Genomic DNA, 16007 nt, shown 5'->3' on the forward strand with positions numbered 1-16007 from the left:
TAGATGCAGTTGCCCTCAACTGTGACAACTTCTTAATCTTTCCTCATAAATCAATCTCTTCATAGTCTTAATTACTTTGGTGCTCTTGTCTGAATTCCTTCCAGTCTTTCAATAACTTCCTGGGTTTGAAATACCAGAGTTAAACATGGGATACTCACCAATGCCTAATTAACAACTCACAGTCAATACAAGTGTCTCTCTCTCTCACTGAATCTTGGTATTATGATTTCCTAAAAAGAGTCAATCCTAACTGGAAACAACTCATATCAAAAACAACAACAACAAACTCATGTAATGCTTATTTTTAAAAATCTATACATGCAGGATAAGTGTATGATATGAGTAATAACACATATACATTACTACTGCAGAACTACCGATCTTTTTCTTCCAGCAAATTTCAAAACATTTCTGATTATTGAAAACAATATCTTGCATCCTGAACTTTCTACGAGTACTGCTCTCTAACTCACCTGGTGCTGGGTCAGGTATTGCTGACTGACACCTGGACTGCCTGCACAGACTGCTGCCATCATTGCCCATTGTTAATGGTCTGAGCAGAGAAAAGTGAGGGTGCGTGGGAGATGCTGGGCTTCGGCACCAAGAATTCTGAGTAGGGAACAGGGTTGCTGGGATCTTTTTTTCTCTGTAAACAGAAATACAAATTAGTGTATTCTGTATATTGTATTTTTTAATATATATGTATAGTACACATATATTTTATATAACTTGTATTATAGGTGGAGCAGTAGCAGCATCTATATTAAGGCTGTCTAACACTTTATTATAATCCCTTATTTACAGTTGTTCATAATTTTGCCAAACTTTAACACTTTGGGCTGAAATTTTCCATACTGACTCTTTGATTCAGGTCGAATTTCTCTGGAAATTTAAGCAAAACCTGTTCAACCATTTCCAAGAACAAGGCCAGTGAACACTAGTTAGTTTGGCCAATGTTAACATTTTTTGAACTGTCCTTTGAACAACTCTAGCCACAGCTTGGAGCAGAAGGTTGAAATTTAGCAGAGGAATACTCCTGTGGGCAGAAAGGGGCCTTTTACTGTCCTCATTAAAAAATCTGCCCAGGTTTGATCAAATTATAAGCCACAGAAAATTGCAATTGGCATATGTGCAATAGAACACATTTAACCCTTATCCTTCGGATTTCAAAACATTTCAAGTGTATTGCACATGTTCCCATTCTTCAATGAGCATGCTGCAAGGATCCAACAACTAAATGTCTGCCTATGCTGCTTTTCTCCTTCAAAATACCCTATAGTCTAGATTAAGATGCATTGTGCTGGAGCAGGAAACTATGAGTTTTAGATCCACCTTTTTCACAAACTAGTGTGAATAATTCTATGAACATCACAACCTTTAGACTATAAGCTTTTTGAGGCAGTGAATGTGTCTTTTCTGTCTGGATGTTGCCTAGCACACTTCTGAGTGCTCAGTGAGTGAATAATATATAATGAACTCAGGTTTTCTTGCAAAATGTCCCATTACTTCATTGACTGAGACTGTTGCTCTCTTGCATGGAAACTAAAATAAAGTTTGGTTTGGATTTTGTTTGAAGGTTCAAGTCAGTTCTTATTTTATCCTGCCCATTTCACTGAAACCTAGTAACAACTTTCTTTGCAAGATGCTCATTTTAAAAACTTTACTTCCACAGCCAGCCAGGAATAGTGCTATATTATAATGATGGAGTACAGTCAATAGCTGGATGGTTACCTTTTAATGAAAACCGGTCCTCTTTCCTCTGTTCGACCTTGGACACCCCCTTCCTGTTCTGTATCAATTATCACAGACTCTGGTTCCTTTTTCCATTCCTCTCTTTGCATTTTTGATGGTATAATTGACTTTTTGCTGCTCTTAAGGTATTCATCATCTTCTTGCTCTTTCCATCCTTGCTTTCTGTTACAGTGAATAGGTGTGTACCAAACAACAGCCTGAAGAAAAAAACACCACTCATTCAGTTACTTCATTTAACCATCAAGTTTATTGTTTCTGTTACACAAGGAATAGTGTGTGCGGGGATGGGGGAGGAAAGAGGTGAGGAGGCATAGGAGGTAAAGGTTTTATGATCTATTCAAGCTGTCTATATTCAAGGGTGTGAGTCAGAGAATAATGGCAAGGCACCAAATCACAGCCATTGATTTGATCTTTAAAATCCATTTTCAGTTCTTAAAATTATAGGGTGGATTCATAATGTAACAGCTTTGCAATTCAACTGCTTGACTTAAATTAAACAGACATATTATGAATGCAATGGCAAGTTTGGCCAAACTAAGGAAGAAGAGAGGGGAAACCAGTATAAAAGTCTGAATAAAAACAGATTGTATCAAGTAAATTAGATTAATACTGTATAAGGGAGACTGGATAGTTTGAGGAAATTGGTCTCCAGGTCACTGGTTCAAATCTGGTTCAGGCTAGAAATGGCCAAAAAATCATTGTCACTAGATTACTTTTAGGATATGTCTACACAGCAAAGAAAAACCTGCAACTAGCCCATGCCAGCCAACTCGGGCTCATGGGGCTCGGGCTGTGGGGCTGTTTCATTGCTGGGTCCCAGAACGTGGACTCCAGCCTGAGCCTAAGCCCAGGTCTGAAGAAAACTTGCACTGCCGGGACCCATGTTGTACCTGTTCTATGCATAGTAGACCTTCATACTGCCAGGCTATCTATCTAGCCCCTTCCTTTAGTCCTCAAGGTCTCAGAAATTAACTTGTAAACTCAAGCAAGGTTCACAGCCAGGATTTACCCACATTATGTAATTTGCTCAGTTAGGGCTCATGGGCTCAATCCTGCAAAGTGCTCAGTACTGTGGTCCTGATCCTGCTAAGCACTTATGCTCGTTTACCTTTAAGCACATGAATAGACTCATTACTGTCAACAGGATCTAGCACTATATAGTCAAGTCCAGACTTCAAAAAGGTATGGAGTGGGTGACACTGGGGGAAAGCCCTTGTCCAATCACACTTGCAAAGCACAAGTATTCAATGCTACATATTCAATGTACCCAGAACATTGGGTTTGTTAAGCTTCAAGACCCCACATACCAGTACTCCTGCTCATTAGCACTTTCTGGGATTATTTGCTTGCCAAAACTCTGCATGCCATTGCTACTCTTTACAATTATCCTTACATCCAGCCATCCTTTAAGAAGGATGAGTAGAAGAATTTAGCAATTTTATTAATTACATGACAAACAGCTTATAAGAATCAGAACACTCACCTGACCATTAGGTTCACAAAGAATGGTAGTGCACTCTGGGCCTGTTTGAAACCTAACTTGCTCCTTCCAAAGGAAATCTGATGGAGGTTTATGAGGCACTTTAGCATCTGCTGTCCATACCTGCAACAATCCAAAGGAAGCAATCAGATATAGAGAGGATGGTCCTTGGATGTTTATGAAGTGTGAAGCAGCAGGTTTCCCTCTCTCAAGACTTTTCTCCATAAAATCAAAGCTGAAGGAACTGCATTTCAAGATCTGTAGCAATGGCTTGGTTACACTTATTGTCATGAAGACCTGCTCTAGTGGATTAATAGAGATAATTATGAGGGCATATTTTTCAGGCACTAATATTAGGTTTTGGGGGATTTTTAGCCAATATTACTGAGGGCCAGATTAACAATAGGTGATTTCTTTTTATTTATTCTGGGTATTTTAATAGGCCTGCAACCGAGACCTTTACTATCCCAGTCCACGATTTATTCTGGAGCCTCCCAGTGTGGGAACAGACAGTTCCAGTTGGGCAACAGTAATTTTTTCTCCTTTAGTTTTATATAGATGTTAACAACATCTCTGCATCACGCTCTGCAAACTGGATGTAATTATTGCACTGTTGTGGCCTTGATCACAATCGTAGCAGCAACAGGAACCATGATGAAAACATTTTTCTTGTGTAAAATGATCCTATCTTACTTTTGCAAGCAGCATTCTAAAGAATTGACCTTCAGATCCAGGGTTTCAGTTCAGACCAATTTCTTTATATTGAAAATTATGTTGCAGTATGGAGAGATCTTACAGAAGCAATGCTTAGAGGGGAGAGTGGGAAATGGGGAAGATTCTTCATGATATCAGGTCAGAATCTTCCAACTTTCTGCAGAATTTTGAAAGTTGGGCTCCTAAACCCACATTTAGGCACCTAAATAAAACTGCCCTGATTTTCAAAGGTGTTGAGCTCTAGCAGCTCCCATTGAGTTCAGCGGAATTTGTGAGTGCTCAGACTTCTGAAAATATGGATTTATGAGTCTGACTTCAAGCATTTTAAGATTGAAATTTTGACCTTGCATTACAGTGGATAAGGAGCAGCTGAGTTATGGAAGGTAAATTCTTAGCTATCTGCTCGGTGTTCATTTGGATATTCCTCCTCTGTACTCACGGTTACAGTAGAATTGGCCTTCATTCTGATCCTCGGTGGGAATTTGAATACTGTTACTGGATGGCCGTTGACATTTTGCTGGAGTGTATACTCCCCAATGCCCTCCTCTTTATCAGGGGAACAGTTAAGGATCTTCACAAAATGACCACCTGAATGAACTTCTGCAATTTTTAAGTTGCCAATAGCACTAAATAATAAAAGTAGAATCAAAGGTTTAAAAGCATTTCACAAATGAAATACACATGCCTTTAACTATAACAGCCTGCCCCAATGTCTGTATAATAAACATACTGTATGCAGACTATTTACAATAGTAATAATCTGCACTTTACATAGAACCTTTCATCTGAAAAACTCAGTTATATGCTTTACATATATCAACATATACTAGCTATCTTACATATTTTTGGGTCTGTATTACCATCAGAAATTAATTGGTACTTTAAAAAAAAAGGAATCATCATTACAGTTTGCTATTTGTATTTTCAAAATGTATGTCAGTTAATATTTTTAAGGCTGACCACACAATCTAGCCATTAAAATTCATGGGAGTTGTGTGGCTAAATCCCCTTGTCAGTTTTGAAAATCTCAGTCATTGACTTCATTTATGTATTTTCTCCCTCCTTTTCTTTCTCCTTTCTTGATTTCCATCTGTTCCTCATTTTTATATTCCTTTGTGGAGGAAAGGGAAGCTGTACCAGTAACCAATGTCCAAGAGACACCATGTTAAAACATCTCTTTCATTTCAGACATGGAGCAAACAAGGGTCTGTGATTTATCTGCAGGAAGCAGAGGAACTCCTTGAGTGAGCAGACGAACACTTTATCTTCGGCAAGCACTGGAAAATAAATTTCTCTCTGGAGCGTTCCTCTTCTAAGCAACTTACATGTCAAGAAAGCTCTTTTTTAAAACACAGTTCTGGACTATAATGCTCATTACTGGTCTTATCAGACAAGTTGTGAAAGAAGTCTGAGGAATCATCCAATTTTCCATGTGACATTCACTGTGATTTAGTGAATTGTTTAGCCCTTGTTGTAATGTCTTGTCTGTGTCTCCTGTCTGTGTAATGTCTCTGCCCTGGCTATGCATGCCTTCTTCTGTTTTGCTGATAAGTCTAATATGTAGGTGCTTGTGCCTGTATTCAAGCCTGGCCTTACAGCACAGATAGACATGGGTCTGTGTAAGCTGGCAAAATAATAATTGGTGAGTGGCAAAAACCACTCACTCACCCACCCAAAAATTCATTCATGCTACACATTACTGCAAGGCTGCCTGCAGTCTGCAGCACCTAGTGGCAGATATGAAGGCGGAGGGGGGGGAGAGAGCTGTCCCTGATCTGCCCCAACAGAAACTAAGAATACATGCTTACTGAGCACAATTCTGTGCTACGCATCATGTAGGAAACCCTCCCTTCCTTTCCTTTTGCTGCATCATTGGGCCCTCTGTTAAGTCCCTTCTCTCTCTGGGCAGAGAACATGCATACAAGTCTGTTTGCTCCTCCCATCAGCAGCGGGAGTCCTTTATGGAGCTTCCCAAAGGAAAAAAAAAGCCTGATTCTCTATGGTACCTTGCACTGTGAATCATGATTTAAACTGATGCAAAGCTAGTGTAAAATGCTTCCCTTCTGGTCTGGTACCATTCATCGTTATTATTTAGTTGTATAACCATAGTGCCTAGGAGTCCTAATCATGGACCATTGTGATAAGGGCTGTACAAACACAGAATGAGAAGATGTTCCCTGTGTTCTCACACTTGGCACAGGTGTAGATGATGACAAGTTGTGTGGCCAAGAAGACTTCAGTTGCAACATGAGGATAAGAAGGATAAGCCATATTGCCTCCCCCATGAGAAAATTTGCTAGAAATGCCTCCCATTCCATCAAAGAGATGCTGCTTCTGGAGGAAACTGGGGCCATGTGAAGAAACAAAAGAAAATCCTGGATACCAGGACCTATGGGGTAGCCCACCGCCCACCAAAAAAGGGAGTTTTGAGCAGGCCAGTGGCAGAGCGACAATCTGGACTAGGCAGGAAGTGGGACAGAAATATGAAGTTGGGCAGGAGAATCAAGAGGGACATGTGGACTGGCTGTGTGCTGGAGGTATGGTAAGAAATGGGGAACTGAAGGACAGATGTTAAGGGTAGGATTTGGAAATAGAGACCAGGGGCAAAAAGTATTAGGTGTATCATAAGGAACATGGGTACCAGTTGGTATCAGGTGCTTGAGGAAGACTTGTTTCTAGACAAGGAACTTGGAGGTATAGGAAGGGTAAATAGGATAGGAGTGGGCTCAGAATCTGATGGAGGCCTTTCTGACACAAGAATAGTGACAAATGAAGAAGCGGGGGTTAGGAAATGGAATAGTTGGGTGATATGCCAATACAAAGCTTCCAGCTCACTGGAGGATCTGGCCTTCTATTTTTAACTTAACAGTATCCCTTTAATAGAAAACATCCCACCTTTTTCTAAGCCCAGAAGTCTTAATGTTTGAAAAGAAAAATTGATGTTGGCACAATTACTATGACAGGAGAAATATAGGATGAAAGGTTTATTTACATGGATGCAAATAAAGGCCTATATATTTATTTGCCAGTGAATTTAGCTCTAGGTGCGGAACGGGGTAGAAATGGACTGGGGGAGGCAGTATAAATATTGAAATTTGTCTAGGATTGCAAAATACCATTATATCTACCCCGATATAATGCTGTCCTCAGGAGCCAAAAAATCTTACTGTGTTTTAGGTGAAACTGTGTTATACCGAACTTGCTTTGATCCACTGGAGTGCGCAGCCCCCCCAGGAGCACAGCTTTACTGCGTTATATCCAAATTCATGTTATATCGGGTCACATTATATCGGGGTAGAGGTGTACCCTGTATATATTAGTGTCAGATATGGGTCTGAGATAAGAAGTTTTGATCCAGATCCAAATTGCTTTAAAGTTTAGAGGACTGGCAATCCGGATTTGGTTTTGTCCAGTCCTAATTAGTGTATGCAGATGTACTTACTGCAAAATAGATATTGATGATTTACATTGTTTAGAGTGCTTCAACTCCATTTTTCTTACATTCAATAAAACACACAAAAACTTACCTGATTTAGAGGTAAGGTTGCTCAAGTTTGAACAGCAAGGAAATAGTTAAAAGACAACGTTCAGATCCAACACAATCCCAGTCTCCAAACATTAGGCCACTATTGTCATTATACAACACTTTTGGTTCAACAATACTACCACCTTAGCTGCATACATTAAAAACATCTGAAAATCTCATTGCAGTGCACAGCCTCAGCTCCAACCTTCCACCTCTCCATTATTTAATAATTTAGTAATAAGTGCAACCGTAAAATTACAATCTTAGCATTGTCGCATACCACACAGCAAACGAATTTTAAGTGAATTAAAAATTATAAAATCACACTGCTGATTAAAATAGTTTTATCAAAAACACAAACTTCTACGAAATTTCTGTGTACTAAATAATATTAGTGACACTGTGTCTTCCATCAAAAAATATACACCACTAAACACAGCTATATAGAAATACTATTGAAATGCATATACATCCCATTTCATGTCTATTCATAATATGTTATATAACACAATTATAAATCAACAGGCTGGAGTTATGATTATGCATTGCAGAATAATTTTACTTGATGGGAACATCAAATTGATAGGAACATAGGGACATAGGATTGGTGGGACTTCTTGGGTCACCAAGTCTAGTCCCTTGCTGGATCAGGCAGCCCCATTATATAAGTGGGCATTGAGAGTGAGTGTATTTCTAAAATTGAATGTGGGTGTGCTCAAAAGGGACTTGGTGTGCTGTTGCAGTTGAGTGCCACGATGGTCAGTAATTAATCAAATGAGAATTTTTTAAAAATTGCCTATTTCATGCATTAAACAAATTTAACAACACACAAAGCAAACCGTTACCACATTTTACTCTTTATCTTCTACGATTAGCAGAACTAATGATTTCTCCTGCTTTCTGTGTGAGACGAGATGTGATAATCTCCCACTAGAAAACAGTTCTCACAATACAAGGAAATTCATGAAGGAGAAGATAAGCTCTTATCTTTCTGCATTTGGCTCGACTTTTCCTGCCCTTGCCCAGTCAAACAGTAGGGCATATCTCAGGATTTGGAAATGCTGTAGAATTCTGGAAACAATTTCAGCTTTCTAACTGGCCTTCAAAGATATTTTTTCATAGCTAAACATGTAATGTCCTGAATTACACAGGTCTAGTTATAGAAACACAAGCAGTAAGTGCCATGGATTTATGAAGACCTTATCTGATAGAGAAATGTCTATAAAATTGCAAGCATTATAAAATTAACGAGGAAGGGAAAGCAGCAGATAACATAGATTTGGAATTGAATAAAGCATTTGTTATAGAATCTTCTCAGAGTATTAGTTCCTATTGTCTTGAGAATAAATATTGTCACATGAACTGGCTGAGAGACTGTAAACAAACAATGATAAACCATGAGGAAGTGTCTTGCGTGTTTTGTGTGGGGGGGTCTCCTATAGGATGGTGTCAGGTCCCATCTCATGGAACATGTTCACTTATGATCTGAAAGAGGAAGTAACACAAAGGGGTGAAATAATCAAAAACATAAAATGCAATGGCAGGGAAAAGCCTGGAAAGCAGTAGGGCTGAAAGGCTAGAATAAGGATAGTTAATTTGACACTGTAGGGGAATGTGACACTGCAGGGGGAAAAAAAATCTGTTCCAATTGTGGCTGCATATGCAAAGTAGGGAGCAAGGAGGTAATAGATTCTCTTTGGACAGCTCTGTGGAGGAACCACCTGCAATATTGATCCTGATTCTCCTCTTCCATACATGAGTATAACTCCACTGACTAGAAAGAAGTTGCTCTTGATTTATGTTGGTGTAAGTGAGATCTGAATCAGGCACCCCGTGTTCATTTCTGGGCACTTAGCAGAAAAATATTGACATTTTGGAAGGTATTCTAGAAAGGTTCAGAGAAAATGGATTCAGGGACTGGCGGGATTGATTTCTGAGAAAAGATTAAAGAGTTAAATATATATGGTTTAGCTAGTGAATCACCAAGGGGACAGGGAGACATGGTAATAGAGCAGATATGCTTGAGGGCTGGGAAGTTCAAGAAGGCAGAAGAATTATTTAGGCTGATACAAGGAGGTTCAACTAAAAGCAACGGGATGAAATTAGAAAGAGGAAAATTTAGGCTGAATATCAGGAAAAGCTTCCTAACATTAAGATGTCTGGGTCTCAAACATGACCTGTACTGGGCAAAACACTAGTAAATATACTGTATGGGACAATCCACATGGGTATGGGATGCACTGGACCTAATGGGGCAGATCCTCAGCTGGTGTCACTTGTCCTAACTCCAGTGCAGCTGATGGAGCTGAGACAATTTACATCAACTGAAGATCTGGCCCAATAGGTCTTTCCCATCTCTAATATCTAAGATTCTAAATTAGAGATGGAAAATATATTGTGTGATTGGGCAAGGCCAGATGGCTACAGTAAAGTACTGAGAAACAGGTATGTTAGCCCCAGGCTAAACAAATCCCTAGTACCCTGGTAACCAAATGGCAGTTGCTCCAGGTTAATCAAGGCACCTGGAGCCAATTAAGATCTTTCTAGAAGGCAGTAGAGATAGCTACTTTAATTAGAACACCTGCAGCCAATCAAGGCAGGCTAATCAGGGCACCTGGGTTTAAAAAGGAGCTCACTCCAGTCAGGCAGGGAGGAGCCAGAGGAGAAGGAGCGTGTGTGAGGAGCTGGGAGCAAGAAGGCAAGGAGCTGAGAGTGAGAGAGTGTACTGCTGGAGGATTGAGGAGGACAAGCATTATCAGACACCAGGAGGAAGGTCCTGTGGTGAGGATAAAGAAGGTGTTTGGAGGAGGCCATGGGGAAGTAGCCCAGGGAGTTGTAGCTGTCCTGCAACTGTTACAGGAGGCACTATAGACAGCTGCGATCCACAGGGCCCTGGGCTGGAACCCGGAGTAGAGGGCGGGCCTGGGTTCCCCCCAAACCTCCCAACTCCTGATCAGACACAGGAGGAGCTGACTCAGACTGTGGATTCCACAAGAAGGGAAGATCACTGAGGTGAACAAATCTGCCAATAAGTGCAGGACCCACCAAGGTGGAGGAGGAACTTTGTCACAATTGGGATAACAAGTTTATCCCTGGGGCCAATATATTTTATGATATGGCTCTCAGTAGGTTTGGATAAATTTGGACTAGCCTTGGCTAACCATCTAGGGCTCAGTTATTCCCTGGGTTACCTCAGGTTCTGCTGGTCCAACTCAAACTGTGGGACTCCCCACAAGCCACCTGCAACCCCAGCTCCATTCATGGCTACCAAAAATGAGCAGGTCAAGCCCAAGAGAGAATGGGGTCAAACCAGCCAGGAGATGGAGAGTTTCAGTTCCTTTTCTGGGCAGCCTCCACCAGAAGGGCCCCTCCAGAGCACTAACCAGAGTTTTAGTGACCCTCTTGCAACAAAACTCTGAAATAAGGATGGTGAATATAATTGCTTTACTCCCCCAACATTAGAGATGTAGAGTAGGCAGATGGGCCTAGTGGTTAGTATAGGGCCTGGTCCCCACACCAGCCAGAACCAGAAGGTCAGATGATGAGGTCAGGGAACATGAGTAAGATATGATAAATCAGGATGGATCAAGAAATCAGGAGGTGAGTACCAGGACACAAGAGCAGGCAGTACTGGCTAAGCAGTCCAAAGCAGGGTGGAGCCCAGTTGTACAGATGACTTCCTGTTCCTCCTGGCTTAAGTAGGGGGAATGAGACAATCAGGAGATCTGGTATTTCACCACTCAGGACCCATGGTGGAGCCTCCTAATTGAAGTAGGCTTCAAGGAGTCCTGATTCTAGCTGATGCCAATAAACCACCAGGTGGAGGGTCGGAGTGTGATGACCCCTTAGGAGCCCTGCAGATGTGGTTTCAAAACCTGTAGGTCATGATACCTAGGGTGAATTCCACCCCAGGGGCAGCTGCTATGCAGGACTGAGTCTGACCTCTACACTTTTGGTGACTTATCTTACGCAAACCTGTGATGTTGCAGCCCATAATGCTTTATAGAAATATGCTTATGAGTGTAAATATGACATTACTGGAATATGTTTTATGCTAGATATCCCATGTAACATATCTTTGCAAAGGTTATGATCTGCTGAATATATTCATGCTATTTGTATGCATGTATCATTTTTAGATCTGAAGTTATGAGAGTTGGCTCTATGCTTGTATTTAAAGTGTTTGCTGTTGGAAGCACATAATACAGATTTGGTCAACATAGTGTGAAGGGGTTATTCAAGTAATTGGGAATACTTAACTAACAATGGACTTTAGGAGATGCCAATCTACATCTGAGCTTTCCTGGGAACATTCAAACTAACATGTAAACAATGGTGTTGGCCTGCAAAAAGCTGAATCATTCATAAACATGTGACTTGCCCAGGTGGCTAGAAACCCCATCTTGTGGCTGTGATGTTGAACAAGAGAGAGAATATAAAAGGCCCTGGAAGCCTCTCCATTTTGTCTTCAGACAAAAGATAGCCTCTCCACCCAAAAGAAATGCCTGAAAGAAACTGGAACAAAGGACAGCAACTATGGAGGTCTGAGTGGTTGCTGGACTCAGAGTAGGAAAGAGTCTAATCTGTTAAAGAAGCTTATTGGAACATCTCTGAGGGTGAGATTTACCTGCATTTAGTTTCCTACTGTATTAGGCTTAGACTTGCATGTTTTATTTTATTTTGCTTGGTAACTTACTTCGCTCTGTTATTGGAACCACTTAAATCCTACTTTTTATATTTAATAACATATCTTTTTACTTATTAATTAACCCAGAGCAAATAATACCTGGGGGAGCAAACAGCTGTACATCACTCTCTCTCCATGTTATACAGAGCGGATAATTAATGAGTTTATCCTGTATAAGCTTTATACAGAGTAAGATGGATTTATCTGGGGTTTGGATCCCAGTGGGAACTGGGTATCTGAGTGTTAGAGACAAGCGCATTTCTTCAGCTGTTTTCAGTTAAGCCTGCAGCTTTTGGGGGACTTGGTTCAGACCTGGGTCTGTGTTTTTAGCAGGCTAGCGTGTCTAGCACAACCAGGCAGGGCACTGAAGTCCCAAGCTGCCAGGGAAAATGGGCTCAGAGGTTGTCCCAGCACATCAAGTAGCAGTCCCAAGGGGGTCTCGGTGACCCAACCCATTACAAAGTCTTCAAACTTTTGACATTCTCCCATGTCTTGTGAATAATTGCTTGGCCTTTCACCAAGTGCTGTCTTACTGTTTACCTAATGGAGATATTACAGAGGGCTGTAAAGGCACACCATCTCGGCCCTTCAGAAATAAACTGAAAGGAAGTTCCCCAGAAAAACACAATGACAGAGTCCTACTGCTAAAACAAATGAAGTCTTTAGACTTCTGATGGCTTAACACAGCACCTGTGCCTGGCTGCAGAAGAGATGTAGTCTTCAGCTGCTGACAGTGTCCTTCCCTGTCTCTCCAAGGGTCTGGGATGTTGGGCATTCTTCTTCGAGTCAACAAACAAAGAGCTGAAATAGTCCTGACCTTGTCCTAATGTATTTGTGTCAAGGCTGAGGGAGCTAGACCTAGAACAGGACCACTTTGGTGACTCAGTATTAGTGCTGCCCTGAGCTGTTGAACGAATAAGAGAGACAGACAAGGAGTGATTAAAAGATACAAAATGACCAAATAAAAAAGAACCCAATATTTTTCATCTTTTATTTTTGTAACAAAAATTGCATAATCTCATTTCCTTCCCCTCCTTGAGTTGTTAATGTAAAACGGTGCCCAATGAACCTTTCACAGGAAGCTTTAAACCTATGGCTATAAAATGGAACACAGCTGGCAAAGTGAATATTTTGTTTGTGACATGTCAATTTATTACCACGGAGAAATTATCTTGGGTAGCTAAAAAACAATAAATTATGCCATTGGCAGTATAAATGTCATCCTGCAATTTCAGTGCTACTATAAGGTGCAGCATCAGCTGTGAGTTGGTACTGAACATATTGAGCCTCTCTTCCGCTTACAGAATGAATGTGATAATATCCTCTCATCCTCTTTGGACTTTTCTTTTCACTGTCTGTGCAAAAGACCCCAAAATGTGTGTCCATGCACCACCTGTGCACCCTCACACTCGCTGAGACTTTAGGATCTGGGGCAGGGGAGAAGTGAATGCTGCTGGTGAACCCTTCTCTCACAAAGAGATCCCCTGGTCTGCCACCGAAGTCTCATAAAAAATCAGCTTCCCCCCAGATCCTGTCAGGGCTTGTGACTCAGTGCTGCTTTTCAGAACTCCCTGAGTTCAGGATCCCAAAGAGATGCATTGAGGATCCCCTGCCAGGTGGACTATCCCTATGCAGATCTTATCAGGTGCTGAGCAGCCTCAACTCTCATTGATTTCCATGGGAGTTAAAGGCTTTTATTACCTGAGAGGAGGTGCTCTGTACTCATGAGATCTGTCCCTTAGATGACTAAAACTCAAACCCTTCTTGATTTGGCAAAATTACTGTGCCAGTGAGAGTAATAATGTTGCACGAATTAGCTTCCCCATTGTATTAGGAATGCTGGCTCCAATCAGGCATGCTGATTTGCTTTTTCCAATGGCATTTTCTGATTGTAAAAACAAGATGTTTGAATTTCTATTTTCCCATCTTACAGTGCATTATACCAAAGCAGTGACACAGTGCAGGCCCCCATTTCAATATCTTGTTTGTAGTACCCTCCCTCGAGGCTCTCTGTGGTAGGGTTCAAATGAACCAGCAGTTCCAATAGCTGGGCAATGAAACAGGTCTCCTCGTCTTGGCAAGTGAAGAGTTAGTTGCAGCCAAATGTAATAACATATGAGCAATAAGGAGGGTAAAAGCTACAGCACAGTGGCCTAAACAGAAAACCATGGCAGGTGTGCAGCTTAACTGAGTGTGAATTTTGCAGAGGATGGGTCTAACTAGGAGGCACAAAAGAATTTTGCTGGAGAAGAAATGGGGCAAAGGCCAATGGGCTCCGTAATCAGGAAGCTAGATGAGTTCTTGGATTCTGTTGCTCAGTGCTTGCTAGAGTCTCTGTTAGATCAAATATTCAGAGTGGCAGCAGAAAGGATAGCAGCAGAATGAGCAGACTGTGTTGAAGATGGCTTTTAGTGATGTGTTAGTAAGTCAGTTTGTTTCTTGGATCACATTGATGGCGGCTTTTTCTGTGTTACTGAATAGTATAGGCTAAGGCTGGGGTTTTAAAAGGGGCCTAAGGGAGTTAGGCACTCAAATCCCACTGAAATCCAATGGGATTCATAGCCTAAACTGAGGTACCTAGCCACACGCCCTAAGTGTGGGAGGATGCAGAGTTGCGCCCTCCCTGAGGACGATGGGGGCACTGCCCCAGGGTCAGACAGTCTTCCCTCATGCTGCACTCTGTGAACAGGGAGTTCATTTGAATCAACCATTAGGCTAACATAGACTGCTTTCCCCAGCACGCTGGCTCTGCTCTGTAAGCTAGTGTGGTGGCTGGGCTGGGCGACGGCCTTGGAGCCTCCCTACCCACTCTCACCTCCCTTGGGGCAACAAGAATGAGCATAGCTGGGACCACTGTTATGCCACATTCGTAGAAGGAGGCTTCTTGTGCTTCCCTTGACCCTTGGTGTGGCTGAGCAAGGGCAGCGCACAATCTGACTTTATGTAAAATGTGCAGCTCGCAAATACACTGAGAAGGTGGAGGATCTGGAATAGCTATTTAAGTCATGGTGACCAGCCCAGAACAGACAAGGAGTCATAACTAGAGCTGGTCCAGAATTTTTCATCAAACATTTTTTTCCACAGAAAAATTTTGAACTTGCTGAAACTTATTAATTTTTTTCATTGGGAAAATCAAAGCAATTTGTTTTGGTTTCAGGTCAACCCAAACTGAAACATTTTGGATTGCCACACTGAATTAAAACACTTCATTTCAGGTCAGTTTGACATTAATCTGCATCTGCCTAAATGGCCACAGTACTCTAAGGCAGTTATAGTTTGGGTGCCTCATACCCCCATTTTTTCCTATGGGCTAGGCTCCCTGGTTGGACTACATCTCCCTTGAGGCACAGCTGTCTCCCCTCTTGTTGACCTGTCACCAGGCATCATGGGAGTCCTACATTCACCATGAGAGATATAGCCTGGCTGAGAACCCTGATTCATAGAGGACAATGGGAACATTAGGTACCTGAACCACAACTCCCAGGAGGCACTGTAGCATCTCAGCCAGGTGTAGTTCAATATCAAACCAAGCCAAACAAAAACATTTTGATTTATTTTGACAAACCAAAATGAAATGTTTAGATTCAGGACTGTTAAAACATTTTAGTGAAAATGAAATGTCTTAACATTTACAGAATTGGTTGTTCCATGAAAAACGTCGGTATTTCAACTTCTTGTCCCAATTTAGACTTAAAACGATGTCAAAATATTAGAATTTCCCCACTGGATAGAAATTCCAATTTTTGACCAGCTGTAGCTATAACTGCATTTTCAGAGCCATGCATTACCCCATACTTGCAGGACTATATTACAATTCCCTTAACATGATTGTAACATGGCTTGTTCTA

General features: G+C 41.4%; 1 protein-coding gene across 8 annotated transcripts in view; it reads right to left on the reverse strand.

Annotated features, from left to right (window-relative positions):
- Positions 1 to 16007, reverse strand: part of LMNTD1 (lamin tail domain containing 1) — a 303586-nt gene that overhangs the window by 50553 nt on the left and 237026 nt on the right. For 5 of the 8 annotated variants that reach the window (XM_032767274.2, XM_032767275.2, XM_032767277.1 and 2 more), the window contains 5 exons: positions 12850 to 13063; positions 4386 to 4572; positions 3236 to 3355; positions 1732 to 1949; positions 474 to 646 (listed from right to left, as the gene is read on the reverse strand). In XM_032767274.2, coding sequence (XP_032623165.1) covers positions 474 to 646; positions 1732 to 1949; positions 3236 to 3355; positions 4386 to 4572; positions 12850 to 13063 — 912 coding nt within the window. The remainder of the gene's footprint in view (positions 1 to 473; positions 647 to 1731; positions 1950 to 3235; positions 3356 to 4385; positions 4573 to 12849; positions 13064 to 16007) is intronic. The other 3 variants (XM_032767279.2, XM_032767281.2, XM_032767280.1) reach the window with 1 other exon arrangement.

This window comes from Chelonoidis abingdonii, chromosome 1 (genome assembly GCF_003597395.2).
Source record: "Chelonoidis abingdonii isolate Lonesome George chromosome 1, CheloAbing_2.0, whole genome shotgun sequence".
Taxonomy (NCBI): domain Eukaryota; kingdom Metazoa; phylum Chordata; order Testudines; family Testudinidae; genus Chelonoidis; species Chelonoidis abingdonii.